Consider the following 22,454-nt stretch of genomic DNA (forward strand, 5'->3'; position numbering starts at 1 on the left):
TTAAAGGAATTGGCTTATGGGATTGTGGAAGCCTGTTAAGTCTAAAATCTTCAGGTTAGGTTGGCAGGCTGGAGACCCATGGAAGAGTTGCACCTTGAGTCCAAAGGCAAAATCTGCCGGAAGAATTCCTTCTGCTTCAGGGAGGTCAGTCTTTGTTCCATTAAGGCCTTCAACTGACTAGATGAGGCCCACTCATATTATGGAGGGTAATCTGCTTTACTCAAAGTCTACCAATTTAAATTTTAATCTCATTCCCCCCCCCGAAAAAAAAAAAACCCAAAACCATTTTCATAGAGACATCCAGAAAAATGTTTGATGAAATATCTTAGGCGCTGTGGCCCAGCAGTGTTGACACATAAAATTAACCATCGTATGCCCCCTTCTAGTTACTACCCTCCCCCACCAAAGTGTGATCACTTTTTTACTTTATTTTTATTTGTTTTTGTTTTTTTGTTCTTGGATTTTTTAAAATATTGAAGTACAGTTGATTTACAATGTTGTGTTAATTTCTGCTATACAGCAAAGTGATTCAGTTATATACATTGTTTTTCATATTCTTTTCCATTATGGTTTATCACAGGATATTGAATATAGTTCCCTGTGCTATACAGTAGGACCTTGTTGTTTATCCATTCTGTATGTGATAGTTTGCATCACTTTTTAACTTTATAATGGCCTAGATCAGTTTTGAATTTTATATAGAGGGAATGACATCGTATGTATTCTTTTGCATCTGGCCTCTTTCACAGAGCCTGTATACATAATCCTAGAATTTTATTGCCTAGTTAGTTAACCAGCCCTTCGCGGAGTGGCCTATAGGGTTGAGGTGTGAGAGGGTATAAGCCCCTCTCCACCATGTTGTCTGGGACTGTCCCTGGTTGGCACACCTACACTCTCTAACACAGATGGGCTAGTTCAGTTGGAGTCTGGAAGTTGGTAAGCTACACCTTTGGCCCCCTTGCCTTCCTCATTCAGGCCCATTCTCCTTTCCTTTCTTATTACTCTTTGTAACGCCTCCCATCTCCTGCTGTCCGTGGTTTGACTGTATAGAGACCCCTGATGCCAGTTCTTATCTTTTCCTCACATTCTCCCCCTCTCCCCTCACCTACCCGGTTGAAGCTCCTCAACCTGAATACACCGTCAGCCTTATTCTGCACCTCCTCAGCTGGCTGTCACATTGACAGACTTCCTTAGAGACATCTAGACAAACTCCCCACCCTACTCCCCATATAGTTTTTTTTATGGGTGTGGAAACTAAGGACCAGAAAAGGAGGTAACTCCCAAGATATCTCAGATGGGAATGGTATAGGGTGTAGATCAAAGGGTTGCAGCCTTAGTTTCTGGGTGCTGTTCCCTCTTAGCTTGGGTCTTTCTGCCTTTCCTTCCCTCTTTCTTCCCTGCCCTCTTGCCAAATGCCACAGGGAAGGGAGAACTTCACAACTCCTGGGCTCTCTGGTGAGGAGACCCGCCTGCACTGGGACCCATTCTCTCCTTCCAGCACAGTGATGTGTTGTCATCCCCTGCTCTTCCCTCTGTGCTTCCTCCCGGTGGAGGTGGGGCCTGCCACCTGTAGCAGCCTTGCTCAGGTTGGTGACAGACAGCTGGCTGGTGTTTGGCATGCATTTGTGGCCCATTTCTGTTTGGTGTGTGGCAGTTTGAAGACCCCATTCCTTGGTCTGGACATCGCCTCTCTCCCCCTTCAGTCATTCCTTTAGGTCAGCTTCCCGTTGCAGTGACCATCAGAGTTGGAGGTGGCAGTGTGGCGCCTTGAAAGGAGCTCTATTTCAGGAGTCGGGAGACCTGCCACCAATAAGCTGTGTGACTTTGTCCTTTCTGGACCTCCGTTTCCTCACTTGTAAAATAGGTTGGATAGGGTGGTCTTTAAGGTCCCTCTCTGTGCTGCATTTTATACTGCTCCTTGATTGGAGCCATGGAGCCACGAATGAAAGATTCCTGCTGTGGTAGTGCAATTAGGCTGAGCAGATGGGTGAGATGAGAGGGAAGGAGAAGCTCTTGCCCAGGATCATCCTTTCCCCACGCGTTTCATTGTGCCTTCCTGGTGTTTTCAGAACACAAATGACAACCTGTGTTTTTCTCCAAGTTCCTTGTTTTTCCTCTGCGTTCCCATTTCAAGCCTATAATCTTGTATCTGGATGAACTTGTGTTTACTGTAAGACAGCCCTGGTGCAGAATTCATGTTACAGCGTGTCGTTTCCTTTCTGCTGTGGGGAATGTGATGGGGGTTGGAGCCATCACAGCTGGTCCCTGGAGAGGGCTGTGTGTGTCAGAGATGTATTGTGCTGGGCTCCAGTTTCTTTTCTCAATCCCTAGTTCTGATTTTGCTGATTTCAGTTAAAACCAAAGATTGTGAAGGAGGCCAGTTCTTGTCCTCTGAGTGTTGGAGATTTGTGGTGTGGTTGAGGGGTGAGGGGCCACTCTCTTCCTGTTTCCTTTGCTTGAAGCATTTCACCTTGGGAGGGCACAAGTGAGCCTTGTTGAACACCATCCACTCCCTGGGTGAGAGGAAGCAGTACTGAATACCGATACCTCATTGATTGATTTCTTTTTAATGAGTCATGAAAGTCATTTTGATGCCAGAATTTTCCTTTCACCTTCAGATAAAATCTTTTGTCTTTCATTCCCTGAAAAACTTTTAGGGGATTTTAATAATTATTAAATTACAGGAAAGACAGTAATTTTTGAATCCTGCTGTTGCTGCTGTGGCTTCTCCTCATCTTCCAACCCATTCCCACCTGCCTTAACATTTGTGTAGAAATGTGTCAAAATTCCAGGGTTTCGTCCCATTAGTTTTTTATTTTGATCTTCTCCTGGTGAAGTAAGCATCTTGTTACCCCATTTTACAGAAGAGAAAACAGATGTCGAGTTAAATGACTTGTTCATGGTCACACAGCTAGTTGTCTTCCAATTTGGGATAAGAATCCGGGATTCCTGATTACTAATGACTTGTTAATTTGGCAACTCCGTCCCCCCACCCCCCGATTAGGAAAGTCTTGCCACCATAAGTGTCTCTTCTCTCCCTGGCTCCACCCACTGAAAGCACAAATTAGAAGCCAGTTCCTTAGCTGATGGGGTAGGCGGTTGGACCATGGAGCATAGGAGAGGGGTGGGGAGGAAGGTGGCACAAAGCCCAGACTTAGGGTTTTTTTTCCCCCGAAGGTGGGAGAATTCCTTATTTCTGCAGAGTCAGGAAAATGAGCAGAGTCAGCATCCCTCCCACCTTCCCACCATCCCAACCCCCCACCACTCCCAAATGGGTGTGGTTTCTTGCGGCCAGTGTTACTTGCAAGGCAGTTGTTCAGATTGATGTACAGGGGAGACAGGATTGCATCTGGGGCAAAGGACTCTTCCTGTAGGTACACCATTTTCATGTCTGATTGAGCCCTGGTGTGTTACGTGCTCCACACTAGGATCTTACCCATGTTTGCAAGTTGCCTCCCTTGGACGTATTGAACTTTTTGAAGAGGTAATATAGCATCATGATTAAGGTTAGAGATTCTCTCTGCCCAGGTTTGAATCCTGGCTCTGCCACTTAGATGTGCGACCTTGGACAAGTTACTTCACCTGTCTGTGCTTGAGTTTGCTATGTGTTGTAATCGTAAGGTTGTGGATTAAATGCATTAATGCATGTAAAACACCTAAAAAAGTACAGTGTTACAAGGAGAGTGATTGTCCTTTCATCTAGCCCTCCTTCCCTCTCGCCCTCGTACACATTCAGTGTGATGTGTGATGTGTGTGATGTGTGTGTGTGTGTTCTTGACAGCAGCTTTTTGGAGTCTGCATTTCCAGTCAGACTGCTGAGCCCTCCAGGCAGCTGTAACCTCATCCAAGTTTTAGCTGTAGGGTCTGTCTGTATTTGACATGTGTTTCTAAATGTTGTCATCAATGGGCTCCTTTGTGGAGAGACCTTAGAGAAGGAAAACCAGAGGGTGTGCACTGTGCACTCCCAGCCACACTGGTTCCAGTCCCCACACCTGAGGGACTGTGGGTAGCAGTGAGACTGAGTTCAACCTTGTAGCAGGATGAGAATATTGACCAGCTGTCTTAGTCTACTCAGGCTACATAACAAAATGCCATAGACTGGGTGGCTTAAACAACAGAAATTAATTTTCTCATAACTCTGGAGGCTTGAAGTCCAAGATGAGGACTGGTTGGGTTGCCAGCATGGTTGGTTTTGGTGAGGCCTCTCTTCCTGGCTTGCAGGCAGCTGCCTTCTTGCTGTGTCCTCACATGGCCTTTCCTTGGAGTGTGTAGGGGGAAGGCCACCTCTCTTATAAGGCTATCAATCCTATCTGATTAGGACTCTACCCATATGACCTTATTTAACCTTAATTACCTTCTAAAAATCCTATCTCTAAACGTAGTTACATTGGAGGTTAGGGATTCAACTTACAAATTTTGGGGGGGACCAGGCACCAGGCTTCTTCCCCCAAGTGTTACCCAGTGAGGAAGGCTGGGAAAGTCAGCCTTGTGTCCTCTTTGGCCCCATGTACTATGTTATTTGTAAGGCACTATTGGATCCTCCCATACCCTGGGGAGGCACTGGGTCTCCATCTCCTTGCCTTCTTAAGGTTTGGAGTGTGAATGAAGAGTGGAAGATTATGCTTGCTCCTACCCCCAAGCTCAGAAATGGTGTGTATATTGAGGGAAGGGGGTCACCAACATTCTGATGTGTAATGACTGCCTGTCTTGTCACCTGTGTTGTTTGTTTAGACTAGGGACAAAAGTCAAATGAAACACGGTGGAATCTGTTTACCACCCTTCTCTTAACAAGCTCCCAGGAGTAATGAACACTTCAGTTCTTTATGTAAAGCACACTAGTAGGCTGCTGTCTGCCATACCCACTTACTCCGGCGCCCACTGGTTGAATTATGTGCTTACCAAGAGCCGGTTTGTTCCGAAAGTCATTTGCACAGTTGTAGCTGGTACTGTAATTAAGTAATGTATGTATTTAAATATCAGAGAAACTGATGAAATACGACTGCAAACGAAGTGGTTTTCTTTCTTTTTTTTTCCCCCCACCTATGAATACTAGTTAAAAGCTGTGGAAATACTCAGTGAGTCCAGGTCACTAAAAAAATTACTGTCAGGAACTTCCCTGGTGGCGCAGTGGTTAAGAATCCACCTGCCAGTGCAGGGGACATGGGCTCGATCCCTGGTCCAGGAAGATCCCACATGCTGCGGAGCAGCTAAGCCCGTGCACCACAACTACTGAGTCTGTGCTCTAGAGCCCCTGAGCCACAACTACTGAGCCCGCGTACCACAACTACTGAAGCCCGTGTGCCTAGAGCCCATGCTCCGCAATGAGAGAAGCCACCGCAATGAGAAGCCTGTGCACTGCAATGAAGGGTAGCCCCCTCTCGCTGCAACTAGAGAAAGCCCACGCACAGCAACAAAGACCCAATGCAGCCACAAATAAATAAATAAGAAATGGTAATTAAAAAAAAATTACTGTTAAATTAGGTGAGCATTAAAATTGGGGGAAGTCATCATACTCTTAAAGTTTTATTCTGAGATTACTCTGTCTACATTTTTATGCTAAATAATCAGTATTTGGAAATTATAGACATTGTATTCTCTTCTGGTTCATGTAAGAAAGATGATGTGGGGCTCTTAAAGAGAGGACCTCGCCTTGTGTTAGCAGGTGGGTGAATGAATGCACTTTCATATGTTTCGCAAAAATAAAAATTTAGGTGTACCCTTTTTGCTCTATTTTGATTGACCTTGTTCCTGATCTGATCACATTGGAAGGGAGGGTTTCTACTGTGATTCAGTTTAGAGCCTGTTTTGATAATGTGCTTTGGTTTCAATTTAGTGGTTTTAGGAAATAGATTTTATTTTGTATATGGTGGTGTTAAAACCAACACTAGTGGGTCTTTTGATACTGGGGCTTTAAAACAAATTAAGGTGGCTCACTCTGGATTTTAGTAGATTCTGCAGTTCCTCTCGTAGGCTCATAGCATACTGAGAGAGAACTAATTCCCCTATTTTACAAATGAGGAGAGCAGGCCTTGAGAGGGGAAGTGTGTCTGTGGTGAGTTGTGTGGGGTGGCGGAGTGCAGTGGGTAGAGCCACAGCAGATGGGACCTTCCCCCAAGCTTCCTCGATCAGTTCTCTCTCTGGCCCCAGAGCTGGAGCTCTCCACAGCAAGGGTGCTCCTCTGGGTGGACTTCTCTGATGACAGTGTTGACCCGTGCTTCCTACTTTGGGACAGGACCAACCTGGAGGCCTTGCAGAAGAAGCTGGAGGAGCTGGAGCTCGATGAACAGCAGCGGAAGCGCCTTGAGGCCTTCCTTACCCAGAAGCAGAAGGTGGGAGAACTGAAGGATGACGACTTTGAGAAGATCAGTGAGCTGGGTGCTGGCAATGGAGGTGTGGTGTTCAAGGTCTCCCACAAGCCGTCTGGTCTGGTTATGGCCAGAAAGGTGAGGCCACTTTAAAAAAAAAAAAAAAAAAAAGACTGAATCAAGCTTGCCTTGGTGAACAGGTAATTGGATTACCTTTTAGAAGACCTGGGGGCCTGGAGACAAGGGTGGAAAGAAGACTGACTTTTCATTCAGTACCCTTTTGTGCTGTTTGAATTTTGAACTCATGTTATCTATTAGATTATAGATAAACACACTCATGATGTGTTAGGGTATTTATCCTGCTGCCCAGACTGGAAAATAACAGCAAGTGACCATTTGTTAGTTTTCTGTGTGCTCTGGAAAGAAATCTGAGATGCTCGTTTGCCATTTATCAAGAGCAGAAGCTGCTTTCATTTACCCAGCCCCAGGGACACAGAAAAAACACTGATTTCATGTTGTTTCTCCGAGTTCCACCGCTGCCAGTAGTTCCCCTTCATCTCCCTGCAGTATGACATCTTGGCTCCCCAACATGGCATGCGGTCTTCGAGCTGGACTTCCCTTCCTGGTGTTACCCTGGGTCCTCCTCTTTCTGTACAGCGAGGTTGGACTCTTGCGTGTTTCACAGCACACCATGTTCATTTCTGTCCACATATTTTTGCTCATGCTACTCCTTCCATCTTTTCAAACACTGCCCATCTTCAAGGCCCACCTCCTGTCTAGCCTTCACTAGCTGCTCCCACCCGCGCTGGTAACCACTGCTTCCATGTCCTCTGACACTCATTGTCCATGGCTCTTTTTAGAAGCTCAGCCTTATCTGGTAACCATTTCATGTATCTGTCACCTGTTTCCCCAGCTGAAACAAGGGACAACATTGGGGGTGGGGTGGCGGGGAACATAAGGTGGCCCCTAAGGCCTTGGCTAAATCTCAACCACATCAGACCCCTAAGTCAAGGGTAAATCTCTAGGGCAGCTTAGATTGGCAGACCCAGTTCCTCATACCTTTCTGGTCCTACAACCCTTGAGTATCAACCAAGTCCTTAAGGCCACTTTCCCCATGTCTCGCAGTTTCACAGGTCCTTTTGCTCTTGGGAGGGGTGAGCCCCCTCTTCCTCAGTCTTGGCTCCCAGGAGTAGAGGCATAGCTGGCCACTTCTCCAGTGCCAACACCTGCCTTGGTATGTTGGCACTCAGTGCTCTGGTTGGGCAGAAACTTGTTTGTTAAAACTTGCCTGTTTCCTCTCTTCCTACCTTTAAGAGTTTAAGCATTTAAGAAAGCTCCTATCCATCCATCCACCCATCCATCATCCATCCATATATTTTTAAAGCTTTTCTTCCTTCTACCTTTCTTTTCCCAGCTAATTCACCTGGAGATCAAACCTGCAATCCGGAACCAGATCATACGGGAGCTGCAGGTTCTACATGAGTGCAACTCCCCTTACATTGTGGGCTTCTACGGTGCATTCTACAGTGATGGCGAGATCAGTATCTGCATGGAGCACATGGTATGTGGCAACCTGTCAGCCTCTGAAGCAGCAGCCCGGGAAGTGGGTGGCTTTGGTCTAATCTTTGGTCTGAGATGTGACCGGCTGCTTCCTTGTTCCTCCCTGGATCCAGATCACTGTCTTGGGCATGTGGGAAGCCTGGCTGTAGAAGTTGGAATAGCCAAGAAGATGACAGGCCTTCTTCCTAGGTCCCTGTCTCTTCAAAGGGAGGTGGCAGCAATCAGGTGTCCCTGGTGGTTGTACCAAGAGCACATCTCCCAGTTTTCTTGACCCCAAGATTTTGATGTGGGTGAAATCTGGTTAATATAGTTTAAATCCATTTATTACATGCCATGCTGTGTGCTAGGTACATGTTCTGGGGTTATGAAGATAAGTGAAACAGTCCCTGTTTTCAGAGAGTTTATAACCGGCTTTAAGAGCAGGGTTAGCAAAACTATTACTGATAAGCTAGTATTTATTGGGTGTATATCATATCAAGCACTACCCTAAGCAAATTAATATTTTATTACATTTTTATAACACCTTATTGAGTTGGGTACATTATCTACATTTTAAAAATGAGGAAACTGAGACTCAGAGAAATGCAATAACTTACCCAAGGTCATACTCAATTCCATAAGTGGAATTGGTAGAATTTAAACCAGTGTCTGACCCCAGTGTACTTTGTTGAATCTACCGGATAGTGACTGGGGCTCTGTTTCCATCCTTGATGGCCAGAATTTCAAAGAGAGAGGCTGGCTTCATGGTTGCTAATGCTTTTCTGTCCCCAGTAGGCAGCATGGCACAGGGGACTTTGGAATCTGAGATGTTTATTCATATCTCCCTTCTCCACAAAAATCCAAGTGGACACCTTGTCTTGTTTGCCATTGTGTCTCCAAAGCCACAGCAGGTGCTCAGTAATTATTTGTTTGCAGATTGTCACCTTCTTGTCATGACCTTGGGCAAGTTTCTTTATCTTCCTGATTCTCAGTTTCCTCATCTATAAAATGGCCATTATTATACCTGCCTCGTTGTAGTGAGGATTGATTAAAATAAGAGTTGTACGTCTTCCAGCACACTGTGTGACTCAGAGCATGCCTTCTGCAAACTTTAGCTTTTGCTTTATTGTCACTGGGGCTGACAGTTCAGAGACAAGGGCTGACATGATTGAGTCTACATGCTTCGTGGTTGCTCTGCTTTCAGTCCAGCCTAGTGTCCCTCAGCAACTTCTCCACTTCTTTCGTGACTCTCTAGACCTGCCCTCACCTCTGGAATGAGAGCCCCAGGGCCTGGTCTTAATGAACTCCAGGAGAACCCTCCTGAGAGGTTTGTCCCTTGCTGGTGCCCCCATTATTTTGAACATCTCTCCGTTTCAATGATCAAGAAGTACCATACACAGTGTTGCAGTCATGTGCTGACTCTTGTGGCGCCGTATGGAACGTAGGTTCTGAAACTGTCTTCTGTGCGTCTGAAGGTCACCGAGAAAGCTCTCGTTCCTTCTTGCTTCAAGGAGAGTGAAGCAGTCTCTGTGGGAAGCATGTGAATGTTTCTGGCTTGGTCCTAGCCTGGGCCTGGGGTGCTGATTATTTTCCACTTGGGTTTTAACCTCCCTTTGGTGGGGCGGGGGGAGGGGCCTGCTCCTTATCCTTTGGGTTTCTTGTGCTCTTCGTGCTGATGATGGTTGGTTTTCCAGCTTTAGCCCAAGAGTTGGATGAAGATGTGTAAATGGCACTGGAGGTCCTTGAAAACTAGAAGGGGAAGAGGGTGGAGGTGATGGTGGTCAACCAGTGATAAAACAAGAGAGGCCAGAGTAGCCTTTTTTCCTCTTGGGTCTTGCCAAAATAACAGAAGATGGGTGGTGGCATGGCTGGACATAATAGTAACTAGCTTTTCCATCTTCTACCACTTGTTGGGTCCTTTCCATGTTATGTGACTTCTTAATCACATCAGCCCTGTCATATGACATGGAATGACCCCCACCCCCACCCCAAGCTGGTAGATGGAGAGAACAAGGGCCTTGAGAGGTTTAGTAATTAGTCTAAGTTATATAACTTATAACTTAGTGTCAGAGCTGAGCTCTAACCAGTGTCTCTAACCAGGTCCGCTTTCTTTAAATTTCATAGTCTCTCCATGACATAATGTAAGTCGTATACTCTCTCAAGATTTTCTCATTTCTGCAGAGAAATGTTTGGACCGGATGTTCTCTAGGGACCCCTCCCCATGCTAACATTCTGTGTTTCTATGGTTTTTGGCACTTGTAGCCAGTCACTTGATTACATTAGTTAATCAACATGGGTTCAGCTTCACAAACACTTATTTTAGTGCCTATTAGGACAAAGTGCCACACGAGCTGCCAAGGGGATGGAACCATTGAGAGCAGCGTCTCTGCCCCCGGAGCTGTTCACAGGCCGCATGGCTGTGTTCTAGGGCCTTCTCAAGTGAGGAGTATCAGTGTGGACGTGAGGGCTTCTGAGCACAGGGTATGCGTCACCTCATACCTGCTGTCTTCTGAACCATCAGAAATTCTTTCTTAAGTAACCTCCAAGTTCTGCTCCTCTCCCTTTAATAGAGGAACCAGGAGGCTGTCTGTAGGTTTGAGCATGGTTGAACTCCAGGGTGCTTGCTTCAGAGGTTAAGATCAGGCCCTAAACGTTGATAGTCAGTGCCCTATTCATTTATTTAGATCCTGCTGGAACCTCTTTTATTGGCCTTATGTGGCCTCTTGCCATGTGGAGTTCAGTCTTTCTGTCTGTGTTAAATTGACCTGTGTTGAGGCTTCCTCATTCTGGAATCCTTTCTTTTCTTTTTTTTTTTTTTTTTTTTGCGGTACGCGGGCCTCTCACTGTTGCGTTGCGGAGCACAGGCTCCGGACGCGCAGGCTCAGCGGCCATGGCTCACGGGCCCAGCCACTCCGCGGCATGTGGGATCTTCCCGGACCGGGGCACGAACCCGTGTCCCCTGCATTGGCAGGCAGACTCTCAACCACTGCGCCACCAGGGAAGCCCTGGAATCCTTTCTTCACTCTGTATTCATAGACCTTGATCACAACCTCATGCTCCTTGCCCTTGTCCAGCCTTTCCCTCCTGGAGGAGGAGATGACACAGGATGTCACAACGGTTGGTTTCCCATTCTCTTGGTCCATTTCTAGTACCTGCAGGTCAGTTGTTTTCCCCCATGGATTTGGCTCTCTGGGGATATTGAGATCCTGCCACGTAAGTCCCTGAAGCAGAAGATATCTCTGGAATTACCCTGGGAGGCCTGAGTGTGGAAAACTGACTGTCGGAGACTGGGAGGGTCAAAACCTTTCTGAGGGCCAAGCAGAGTGTAGGGCACCTATTAGGTGATATGTGTTGAATGACTGGATAAAGGAAGTAGGATGGGAGAGTGCATGGTCAGAGCTCAAGAGAGAGTTAGGGCTCAAGAGAGAGTTAGGGCCTTCTGTTCCTGGGTATACACAGGCTCAGAGGGCAGCTGGAACTGTCTGCTAACCCTAGTGGAGAGGCTCAGAGTTGCCAGGGACGGGACCCTGTAAGGAAGCAGTTGTGGCCTGAAGTTCAAGTAGCCATGCTCCAGAGTAGCTTTCTACTCTAGGCTGGACCCTCTCACCCCTCCTTGGTCCCTGAGCAAGCCCTCCTGCAGGAGAACTCCTGCGCTGGCTGCTTGTGATAGGAAATTCTCTGACCACTGGCTGCCACTTCTCTTTAGGGATTTCTGCTTTGTCTCAGCTTCCACATTTCAAAGGTGTTGTCATATAGAGCTCTGTTCATTAGCCATATCCCAGCTTCTAAAATTCTTTGGTTCTCTCCGTGTCACAGTCTTTGCATGATATTCCTTGTCATTGGCATTTTCCCCCAGCATTTTACTATGAAAAATTTCAAAAGTACAGAAAGTTGAAGGAATTGTGTAATGTACACTCTAAAGCCACCACCTAGATTCTGCCGTTAACATTTTGCCTTATTTGCTTTACCACGTACTGTCTACTTACGCACTGCTCAGATTGTTTTGTGGATGCAGTTTAAAGTAAATTTGTCATCAACGTGTATGGAGCCCCATCTTCTTAATGCACCTGGCTAGGGGCTGACCTTTCCTAGACATAAGCTGTGTTTGTACTGCCCAGTCTGAGTTTTGAGACCCAAGGGGTACATGGATGCTGCCTGATCAGAACAGGAATGTTCTTGTCTTTGGGGAAGTAGATTCCTACTCAGGTGGTAGCTGAGCAACCAGAGAATTGGGGACTCAGGGTTGATGTTTCTCATGCAGAAGTAAAAGCTTTTGAGCTCTTTCTTTCCATAAAGCATTTGTCTCTTCTGTAGAAACCTTCACAGAAGCACCACTGACTTAGTTAATAATTGGCTTCTAAAAATAAGCACAGTTTCAGCAGCTTTAGTCAGCGAAGGCAGGTCCTTGGCAACAGTGCAGTGGAATCGAAAGGTTGTGAGGTGAGTCGCAGGCAATACTGGCTGATCCTGATGTGGTTCATGCTTCTTAAATCCTGCTAATCCCGTTGTTTACTCTGTAACTCTGCTTGTAGCACAGAAGAGGTTAAAGGGTGGAGAGCCAGCGTTTCCTCCTTTTTGACAGAAATGTTTACCACAACCCCCAGGGAAAGTGTAAACCAAGACAGTTAGCTGGGCCGCCCTGTCCTGGCTGTGGAACCTGAGAACCACAGGCTAGCTCTTCTGCCTCGTTTGCATCTGATTTGGATAGAATTGCTCTGTTACCTAGTTTTAAGTGTATAGTCCTCCCTGATAATTAGGCAAAGTCGTTCAAACAAAGAGTCTGAAACCACATTCAACTGAAAGCAAAACAGAAATGGCTGGAAACTTTCTGCACTGGAGTCCCTGTTCCTGTCAGTAAGGGAAATTGAGAGGTGCTGTGGCATTTCTAGGAGCCTGCTGACTTGGGTGTGGTTACCTGGGCTGTGGCGCTGTCCTGATTTGGCCAACAGGGGCCTGTGTCATTGTGGAGGCAGCCAGGCTCAAAGGATGACTCAGACCCCAGCCTGGCTCACCGCCTGGGTTAGGGCTCTTCCAAGGGCTCTTGGAAAATGTGTGTTTACAGAGGAGTTCTCTTTGACTCTAGATTTATAATTCCATGCTCATATCCGTGTGGAGATTATGGCCCATTTGAATCTTAGGTTGAAGTTTGAAATCCTCTCCTGTGCTCCTTGGTGGTCTGACCCACCATTAGGTAGTTGTGCTAGGGAGTTTATTATGATGAGAAGTTTAACGTATTCAGGGGTGTTAGTGTGCATTTGAGTATACACCTGTACTGTTTTCTTTTTCTATCAGCATCCATGATCCAGAGTTGATCTGTGATAGAAAGTCAGTGGTCCAAACTATCCTTTTTATAAGCATAGAACTTTTAAGTTGATAATCTATTTTTAGCATTGTTTTAGGTAACATTTCCTGAGAGCTCTGTATCCCTGAACGAGTCTTACCTATTTTCTCACCTCCTTTAGGTAGTGTTGTAGCTACCTAATGATGCCTTTGTACAAAATGGGCGCTCAGTAAGTATCTGTTAATTGATTTATAGATTTAATTCTCCACTTTCATAAATGAGGTCAGTAATTTTAAAAGGTAAGACATTTATTTATTGTAGAAAATGTATAAGCCATAGAAAAGCACAAAGAAGAAACTATCGCACAACAAAGACCCCTGATAATCTTACTATCTAGACTGGAACATTTTGGTAACATTTTTGACATTCTGGTTTTGTGTGAGTATATGCACACTTTTTTATTTTTATAAAAATGGGATTATTCTCTGTCCTTCTTTTCTTTATTATGTTATGCATCGTTCTGTGACCTTACATTGCATGGCTGCATCTTAAAGGCTGGGTGGTTTTGGAGGCAGGATGTCAGTGGGAACACCTCTCTGCCTCTCCTACCCAGATCTTGCCCACCTCCAAGGCTCAGCTTCCGTGTGTCACTCTTGTCGTGAGCCCTTCCCTTGGCCGCTTTGTCCAGGAATCGCTTCCTCCTCTGGGCACCTGTAGCAGTGTGTGTTCTCTTCATTCAACTGTTTGTTCCCTGCCTTGTTCAGAGGAGGATTTAAGGTGCCTTGCCTCTTTATGAATATGTTCTGTCTCCCCAGGCAGAGGGTATTTTTTCCTGTACTTATAGTTTTTCCCATTCCTAGTCCCTCATGTATCCCTCTGCCTTACACAGAGGTGATTAAGAGATGATAGTTGACGATGGTAGCTGCCCAGTGTAGACAGTGTACTCAGAAAATCAATCTGAGTTTGTAGGAATTATCTCTACTTCTAGGGTAATTTTATATTGTGACTGATAATTGGCTACACCCGAAGCCATAGCGGCAGGAACATATTTCTGTCTCAACACGTGAGGGTTCCTTGAGTGAGCATTTTTTCAAGGTCTCAGGTTAAAATGTAGCCTCCACGGATGGGAAGGCCCTTGTATGCGAGCCCTACAGAAGCCAGCTTCACTCCACATGTGTATCCTCTCTTGCCTACTCCCTTTCCACCGCCTCTGCCGTGGGTCCTGCTCACGTTATCTCCGCCTGATCAGCTGCTTGCTAATTGCCCTGTCTCTTTCTCTCAGCTGCTATGGTTTGGGTACCTTTCCTTCTGTCTCCGTAAAGTCAGGTCTTAGTTCCTTGGTGGGGCTCCATGATCTGGCCACAGATGGCCATTTCCAGCCTGATCCATCCCTGCATTTCTTCATATGCCTACAGTGAATGAACCTTATGTCATCCCAAGAGTACTAAGCAATTTAATGCTTCTCTGCTTTTGATCTTGTTGAGATGCCCTGTTCTTGGGAATTCCCTGGCACTCCAGTGGTTAGGAGCGTGCTTCCGCTCTGTTCTGTTGTCCCCTTGCCCCTCTCCTTTTCCAGGTATGGAAATCATGCTCATTCTTTGAGTAAGATTTCAGCTCAAATGCTATCTTCTAAGTGAAGGCAGAATTCTCCCTTCTTCTGTGTGTGTGTGTAGCACTTTTACTATACATTTATTCTGTTTTGTTATATTTTATTAAGTCGTATATTTCTCCTACTAGTTTGTAAATTTATTGAGGACAAGAGCTAGGTCTTTTTTGTATCTTTATTCTCCATAGAACCTAACAGTGCATGGCATTTTGTAGGATTTGTGGAATGAATGATTGCTTTCTATGACATTTTGCTTTGGATTTTATTAAATATAATTTGTTAGGATAATGCCAAATGCAAGTTGTGACTTACACAATGGTGACAAACTGGCAAACATTTATTGAGCACTTACTATGGGCTAGACATTGTTCTAAGGGCTTTATGTATATATGAGCTTGTTTAATACTTATAATAGCCCTATGAATATCATAATAGCCTTATAATTATTATCATCCACATTTTACAAGTGGAGTAACTTGTTCAATGTCCACTAGATAGAAAGAGTTGGGATGCAAATTTAGACAGTTTGCCACTAGAGCCTGCACTCCTAACTGCTTCTCTGTTCTGTCAGTTCAGTAGAATTAGTAATTTGACCATTGAATTAGTAATTTTTGACCACTAAATTAGTAATTTATTTAATGGTTATTCATAGGATTTGAGTTGTTAGTTGTTTGGCAGCTCCCACAATGTTTTGCATTCATGTCTTACTTGATATCTGGAACAAACTGAAGGGTGCCCTTATAGGAAGATATTGTCATGTGTGAGATTTACTTTCCTGCTGAAGTTTAACACTTGAAAGAATAGTTAGAAACATTGTCACTAAATGGGCTGGTATTCTTGTTTTTAGGATGGGGGTTCCTTGGATCAAGTCCTGAAGAAAGCTGGAAGAATTCCTGAACAAATTTTAGGAAAAGTTAGCATTGCTGTGAGTATATTGAGAAGTTTTTCTTCCAGGTTCCCTCACTGATAAGTTGAGTTGGTAGGAAAGGGACAAGGAGGAAGGTAGGAAGTCAACAAAGGGAAGGTTTGTAAGAAATGTTAGGTTTTTCACCAGAATTTTCTCTATCTAGATTCTAGATACAATCTCTCCCCCACCCCCCGCTCTTTCTCGCTAAAACTAGCAAAGTAGATTTCTGTATTTCTGTCTTCAAAAATAGGACAGGGTATCCAAAAGAATTCCCGTTTGTGGCATCAGAAAGCCTCTTTTTTAGATTGCAGATTTGGAAATAAATGAATTCAAGCAAAGTGTTTTTTTTTTTACAGTTGTCTAAACTTGCAATAATCAATTTTGCTTAAAAATCATACTCTATATACCATGTAAAAAGATGGTTTCTTGATAAGACAGGTTAAAAAATCAAAAGAGAGAAGAAAAATAAGGGAAGAAGGCAAATTTGTGATGTTAGATGAAATATTTCCTAGATCATTTTAAAATAGAGAGGTTGAGTATTTTCTAAACACCACTATTTCAGTTTCCATCTTTTTACATTTCCTTTCCCCTAGGTAATAAAAGGCCTGACATACCTGAGGGAGAAGCACAAAATTATGCACAGAGGTAAGAATTTGCTAGTTGTTACGTTTTGGATTTTTGCTGAAGTCTAAAAGTTGTTGCAGCCTCTTCTGTGTTTTGTTTTGGTATAAAAGCCATTTGCTAGTATTTTTGATTTTTACTACCACTCTTTGACTATTTAGTTTGATATCTGGAGCAGCAAGAACCATCCTCTTTTTAGTATGTGGTATACCTCTTACCCGAGGCTGTGACAGACCTAGTCACCCAGTATGCACAGACCAGATGCCCAGCTAGAACTTAGTTACCTAACCCCCAGTGTCCCTGGCTGCCCACTGGACTAGACTGTGCGTAGGCCCAAAGCCATGACTAACTGGTTATGAGTTTGACTCTAAAAGAAACTCTGGGTTCTTTTAATAAAGGTACACATACACTTATCATATAACCATACCACTCTTAGATATTTATTCAAGATAAATGAAAACATATGTCCATACAGACTCGTATACACATGCTTAAAGCAGCTATATTCATAGTAGAAATAACTAAAATGTTCTTCAACAGGCAAAGAGATAAACAAATTACAATATATCCATACAAGAGAGTATTATTCAGCAATAAAAATAACAGGCTATTGACACATGTAGTTTTGATGAATATCAAAAACACTTCTGCTGGATGAAAGAAGCCTGACCCAAAACAGTACAAACTGTTTCTATGTATATAAAATTATAGAGAAAACAACACAGACCTATAGGGACAGAAGGTAGATCAGTGGTTACCTGAGGGTTTAGGGAGAGATTAACATCAATGAGGCATGACGGAACTTTCTGGGGTGATGAAATGTTATATCTAGATTGTGGTGGTAGATACGTGGGTATATGTGTTTATCAAAAGTCAAACTTTCCGCTAAAGTGGTTGCATTTTACAGTATATAAGTTATACCTCAATAAAGTTTATTTTTTTTAAAAAGATGAAGAAGCCGAAGGAAAGACAGATGGAAAAACACAGTGCTCTCGGCCATGTCCCTTTAGCTACAGTGTGCTAATAGTGACAGGTCTAGGGAGGGATGGTGGAGGAAGAGAGTAGTAGACTGGTAAAATTGACTGACCAGCTTATGAGCCACTATATATTAGGTAATACATTCTAAATTTTAGAATAGGTATTGTTTTTTTAATTAAATTTTTAAACTTGTAAAATATACATAACATAAAATTTATCATTTTAACCATTTAAAAATGTACAGTTCAAGTAAAATTTAAAAAAAAGAAATAAAATATACAGTTCAGTGGCATTAAGTGCATTCACATTGTTATGCAACCACAACCACCATCAGTATTCTTAAGATGTCAGTTTTGCTTTCTTTGATCTGTAGATTCAAAGCCATCCCACTGAAAATCCCAGTAGGCTTTGTAGAGTTGACAAATTTTGTCTAAAGTTTATAGGGAAATGCAAAGAACCTAGAATAGACCAAACAACTTTAAAAAGGAAAAACGAAGTTGGGGGACTTAGACTACCTGACTTCAAGGTTTATTAGAAAGCTACAGTAATCAATAGAGTGTTGCATTGGTGTGAAGCTAAGCATAATAGATCAAATAGAACATAATGAAGAGTTCAGAAACAGACACATACATAAAGAGTCAATTGAGTTTTGGCAAAAATTCCAAAGTAGTTCAATAGGGGAAGAAGAATCTATTCAACAGATGATGCTGAACAATTGGATATCCATATGCACAAAAATGAATCTCTACCATTACCTCACTCTATATACAAAAATTAACTCTCAGTGGATCAACTTCTAAAACTTCTAAAAGAAAACATAGGAGACTATCTTAGTGACTGTGTTTTAGCAAAGAGTTTTAAAATGGGACATAAAAAGCACAAACTATAGGACTTCCCTGGTGGCGCAGCGGTTAAGAATCCGCCGGCCAGTGCAGGGGACACGGGTTCGAGCCCTGGTCCTGGAAGGTCTCACATGCTGGGGAGCAACTAAGCCCGTGCGCCACAACTACTGAGCCTGCGCTCTGGAGCCGGTGCTCCGCAACAAGAGAAGCCACCGCAATGAAGAGCAGCCCCCACTCGCTGCAACTAGAGAAAGCCCGCCTGCAGCAACAAAGACCCAATGCAGCCAAAAATAAATAAAAATAAAATAAATTAATTTTAAAAAAAAACCAATGAAGTTTTTTAAAAAAAGCACAAACTATAAAGGAAAAACCAATAAACTGAGCTTCATCTAAATTAATAACATTTGCTTTTCCAAAGACACTGTGACAAAAGTGAAAAGGCAAGCCATGGACTAAGAGAAAATATAGGCAAAACATATATCCATCAAAGGACTTTATCTAGAATATATAAAGACCTCTGACAACCTAATAATAAAAAGATAAACAATGCAATTTTTAAAAAATGGGTAAAAATATATATGCTGTCTACAAGAGACCCACTTCAGACCAAGGGACACATACAGACAGAAAGGGAGGGGATGGAAAAAGATATTCCATGCAAATGGAAATCAAAAGAAACCTGGAGAACAGTATGGAGGTTCCTTAAAAAACTAAAAATAGAATTACCATATGACCCAGCAATCCCACTACTGGGCATACACCCTGAGAAAACCATAATTCAAAAAGATACATGCACCCCAATGTTCACTGCAGCACTATTTACAATAGCCAGGTCATGGAAGCAACCTCAATGTCCATCGACAGAGGAATGGATAAAGAAGATGTGGTACATATATATAATGGAATATTACTCAGCCATAAAAAGGAACAAAATTGGGTCATTTGTAGAGATGTGGATGGATCTAGAGACTGTCATACAGAGTGAAGTAAGTCAGAAAGAGAAAAACAAATATCGTATATTAACGCATATATGTGGAACCTAGAAAAATGGTACAGATGAACTAGTTTGCAGGGCAGAAATAGAGACACAGATGTAGAGACACAGAAATAGAGACACCAAGGGGGGAAAGTGGCGGGGGTTGTGGTGGTGTGATGAATTGGGAGATTGGGATTGACATGTATACACTAATAAAATAGATAACAAATAAAAGCCTGCTGTATAAAAAATAAATAAAATTCAAAAAAAAAAAGACAAGAAATAACAAATGTTGGAGAGGATGTTGAGAAAAGGGAACCCTTGTGAAGTGTTGGTGGGAATGGAAATTGGTGTAGTCACTATGGAAAAGAGTATAGCATTTCCTCAGAAAATTAAGAGTGGAACTACCATATGGCCCAGCAATCCCACTTCTGGTATTGGGGTATATCCCGCTTCTGAAGAAAAGGAAGACACTAATTTGAAAAGATATATGCACCCCTATGCTCACGGCAGTACTATTTACAATAGCCAAGATAGGGAAACAGCCCATTGTCCAATGACAGATGACTGGATAAAGAAACTGTGATACAGATACACAATGGAATATTATTCAGCCAAATAAAAAATGAAATCTTGCCATGTGATAACATGAAAGGACCTTGAGGGCATTATGCTAAGTGAAATAACTCAGACAGAGAAAGACAAATACTGCATGATCTCCCTTACATGTGGAATCTTTTTCTTTTTTGCATTACACGGGCCTCTCACCTGTTGCGGCCTCTCCCGTTGCGGAGCACAGGCTCCAGACGCGCAGGCCCAGCGGCCATGGCTCATGGGCCCAGCCACTCCGCGGCATGTGGGATCTTCCCGGACCGGGGCACGAACCTGTGTCCCCTGTGTCGGCAGGCGGACTCTCAACCACTGCGCCACTAGGGAAGCCCCATGTGGAATCTTTTAAAAAAGAAAAATCCCAGCTCATAGAACAGACTGGCGGATGCCAGAGGCAGGAGGTGTTTGGGGTGAAATGCCTGAAGGTGAAAAGGTACAAACTTTCAGCTATAAATAAGTCATGAGATGTCAGAAACAACATGCTGACCATAGATAATAATACTATATCGAATACGTTAAAGTTGGTAAGAGAGTCGACCTTAAAAATTCTCATGAAAGAAAAAAAAATTTACTTATATGTGGTGACAGATCTCATTTAGGCTTATTGTGGTGATTATTTCACAATATATACAAATAACGAATCCTTATGTTGCACAGCTCAAACTATCATAATGTTATATGTCAACAATAGCTGAAGAAAAAATAAACTATGATATCCTTGGAACAATAAAGTATCAGAACTAGTTGTGACTTCTGAAAAAAAACGGGTAAAAGATTTGAACAGACACTTTACTAAAAAAGATATGCGAATGGCAAATAAGCACATGAGAAGATATTCAACGTCATTAGGGAAATGTAAGTTAAAGCCACAATCAGTTACTGCTACACACCCACTAGAATGTCTGTAGAGAGTAACTCTGTTATTGAGGACATGGAACCACAGGAACTCTCAGTCACTGCTGATAGGAATGTGAAATGGTGCAGTTGTGCCGGAAAACAGCTTATCAGTTTCATAAAATGTTAAGCATGTATCTATGATACATTCAACCATTTCACTCCTAGGATTTTCCCTAAAGAAAAGAAGAAAGCATAGGTCCAATCAGGCCCTTGTACCTGAATGTTCATAGTAGTTTTATTTGTAATCGCCGAAAACTAGACACAACCCAAATGTCCATCAACAGTTGAATGCATAAACAAATTGTGGTATATCCATACAATAGCTGCTTAGCAATAAAAAGAATAAACCATTGATAACTTGCAGCAGTATGGATGGATCTTAAAAGAGTGATGCTGCATGAAAGAGACAAAGCTGTGTCAAATACTGTGTGAATCTATTTACATAATTCTAGAAATTGCAGACTAATCTGTAATGACAAAATACAAATCAGTGGTTGCCTGGAGAATGAAGGAAGGGGAGGAAGGGAAGAATTGCAAAGGAGCATGAGGAAACTTTGCGGGGTGATAGATATGTTTATAATCTTGATTGTGGGCATGGTCATATATGTACTCATCAAGTGATACACTTTAAGTATATGGAGTTTATTGTATGAAAATTATACACCAATAAAGCTGTAAAAAAGCAAGAAGCAAAAAAAAAAAAAAGAGAAGTCAAGTTGTTGAAAATCAGTGATAAAGAGAGATTCTTAAACACAGCCAGGGTAAGGGACAGTCACTTTGGAAAACAGTTTGGTAGTTTCTTCTAAAATTAAACCGTACAACCCACCAACTCCATTTCTCAGTATTGACCTAAGAAAAATGAAAACATTTGTCCGCACGAAGACTTGTGCACAAATGTCATAAGCATCTTTATTCATGATAGCCCCAAACTAGAAACAACCAAAATATTTCACCAGCTGAGCAAGTAAACAAATTTTAATATATTCAAACAGCAGAATACAGCTCAACAATAAAAATGAACAAAGTGTTGATACACACAACTTGGACAAATCTCAAAAACATTATGCTGAGTGAAAGAAGCCTTATGGAAAATAGTCCACACTGCATGATTCTACTAGAACTGTCAGATTTAATCCACAGTAACGCAGTAATAAAGTAGATCAGTGGTTGCCTGGGGTTCTGAGGGGCTGGAGTGAGGGTAAACTTCAAAGCGGCATGACAGAACACAGAGTAATCAAAATATTAAATTTTGATTTGGTGGTGGGTTCACAGGTGTATACGTTTTTTCAAAATGCATCAAACTATACACTTAAAATGCAAAACTGTAGAAAGCCTTCTGCTTTCTAACTGCACTGGCTACATTTTGTCTTCTTTCCACTGACAAGAAAGTGTCAGTAGGAGGTATGGTATGGCTTGAGGCGGGGAGCAGTTTTCCAGCAGTTTATGGACCTTAATCTGTGTTTTTTTAAAGACCTCTGTGTTTTATGTTAGAATATTTTAGTGTGTCAATTTCTAGGAAATAGGAGTAGCTGAGAGGAGAGGAGGAATCAACATTTCTTGAGCGTGGGGCTGTGTTCTGGGGCTGCGAATAATATGTGTAATCTCACTTAGAGGGACCCATGAGGTCAGTGTTGTAGAAGGATCTGGTGGAGTAAAGGTGTTCCATTCCATTCCATCTATAAAATGGAATCCTCTTGCCTGCTCCTAGGTTGCTGTGAGGATTAATGAAATTACATATGGAAAGCATCTGGCAAGGTGTTTTGCATATAGAAGGGCCTAACAAATGCTAATTGCCCTTCTTATTCCTTTATATAAATTGTGAGGAAACTGAGATCCAGTGAGATTGAATTCCTTTTTTGAGCTGCACCTTTGCTCCTATTATTGCCTTTCCTG

The 22,454-nt window shown here is 42.9% G+C and overlaps 1 protein-coding gene across 1 annotated transcript in view; it reads left to right on the forward strand.

Moving 5' to 3' along the window:
- Window positions 1-22,454, forward strand: part of MAP2K1 (mitogen-activated protein kinase kinase 1) — a 79,221-nt gene that overhangs the window by 28,162 nt on the left and 28,605 nt on the right. Inside the window, exons 2-5 of the mRNA XM_067751529.1 lie at window positions 6,233-6,443; window positions 7,720-7,866; window positions 15,579-15,656; window positions 16,232-16,283. Coding sequence (XP_067607630.1) covers window positions 6,233-6,443; window positions 7,720-7,866; window positions 15,579-15,656; window positions 16,232-16,283 — 488 coding nt within the window. The remainder of the gene's footprint in view (window positions 1-6,232; window positions 6,444-7,719; window positions 7,867-15,578; window positions 15,657-16,231; window positions 16,284-22,454) is intronic.

The sequence above is a fragment of the Pseudorca crassidens genome, chromosome 1 (assembly GCF_039906515.1).
Source record: "Pseudorca crassidens isolate mPseCra1 chromosome 1, mPseCra1.hap1, whole genome shotgun sequence".
Classification (NCBI taxonomy): domain Eukaryota; kingdom Metazoa; phylum Chordata; class Mammalia; order Artiodactyla; family Delphinidae; genus Pseudorca; species Pseudorca crassidens.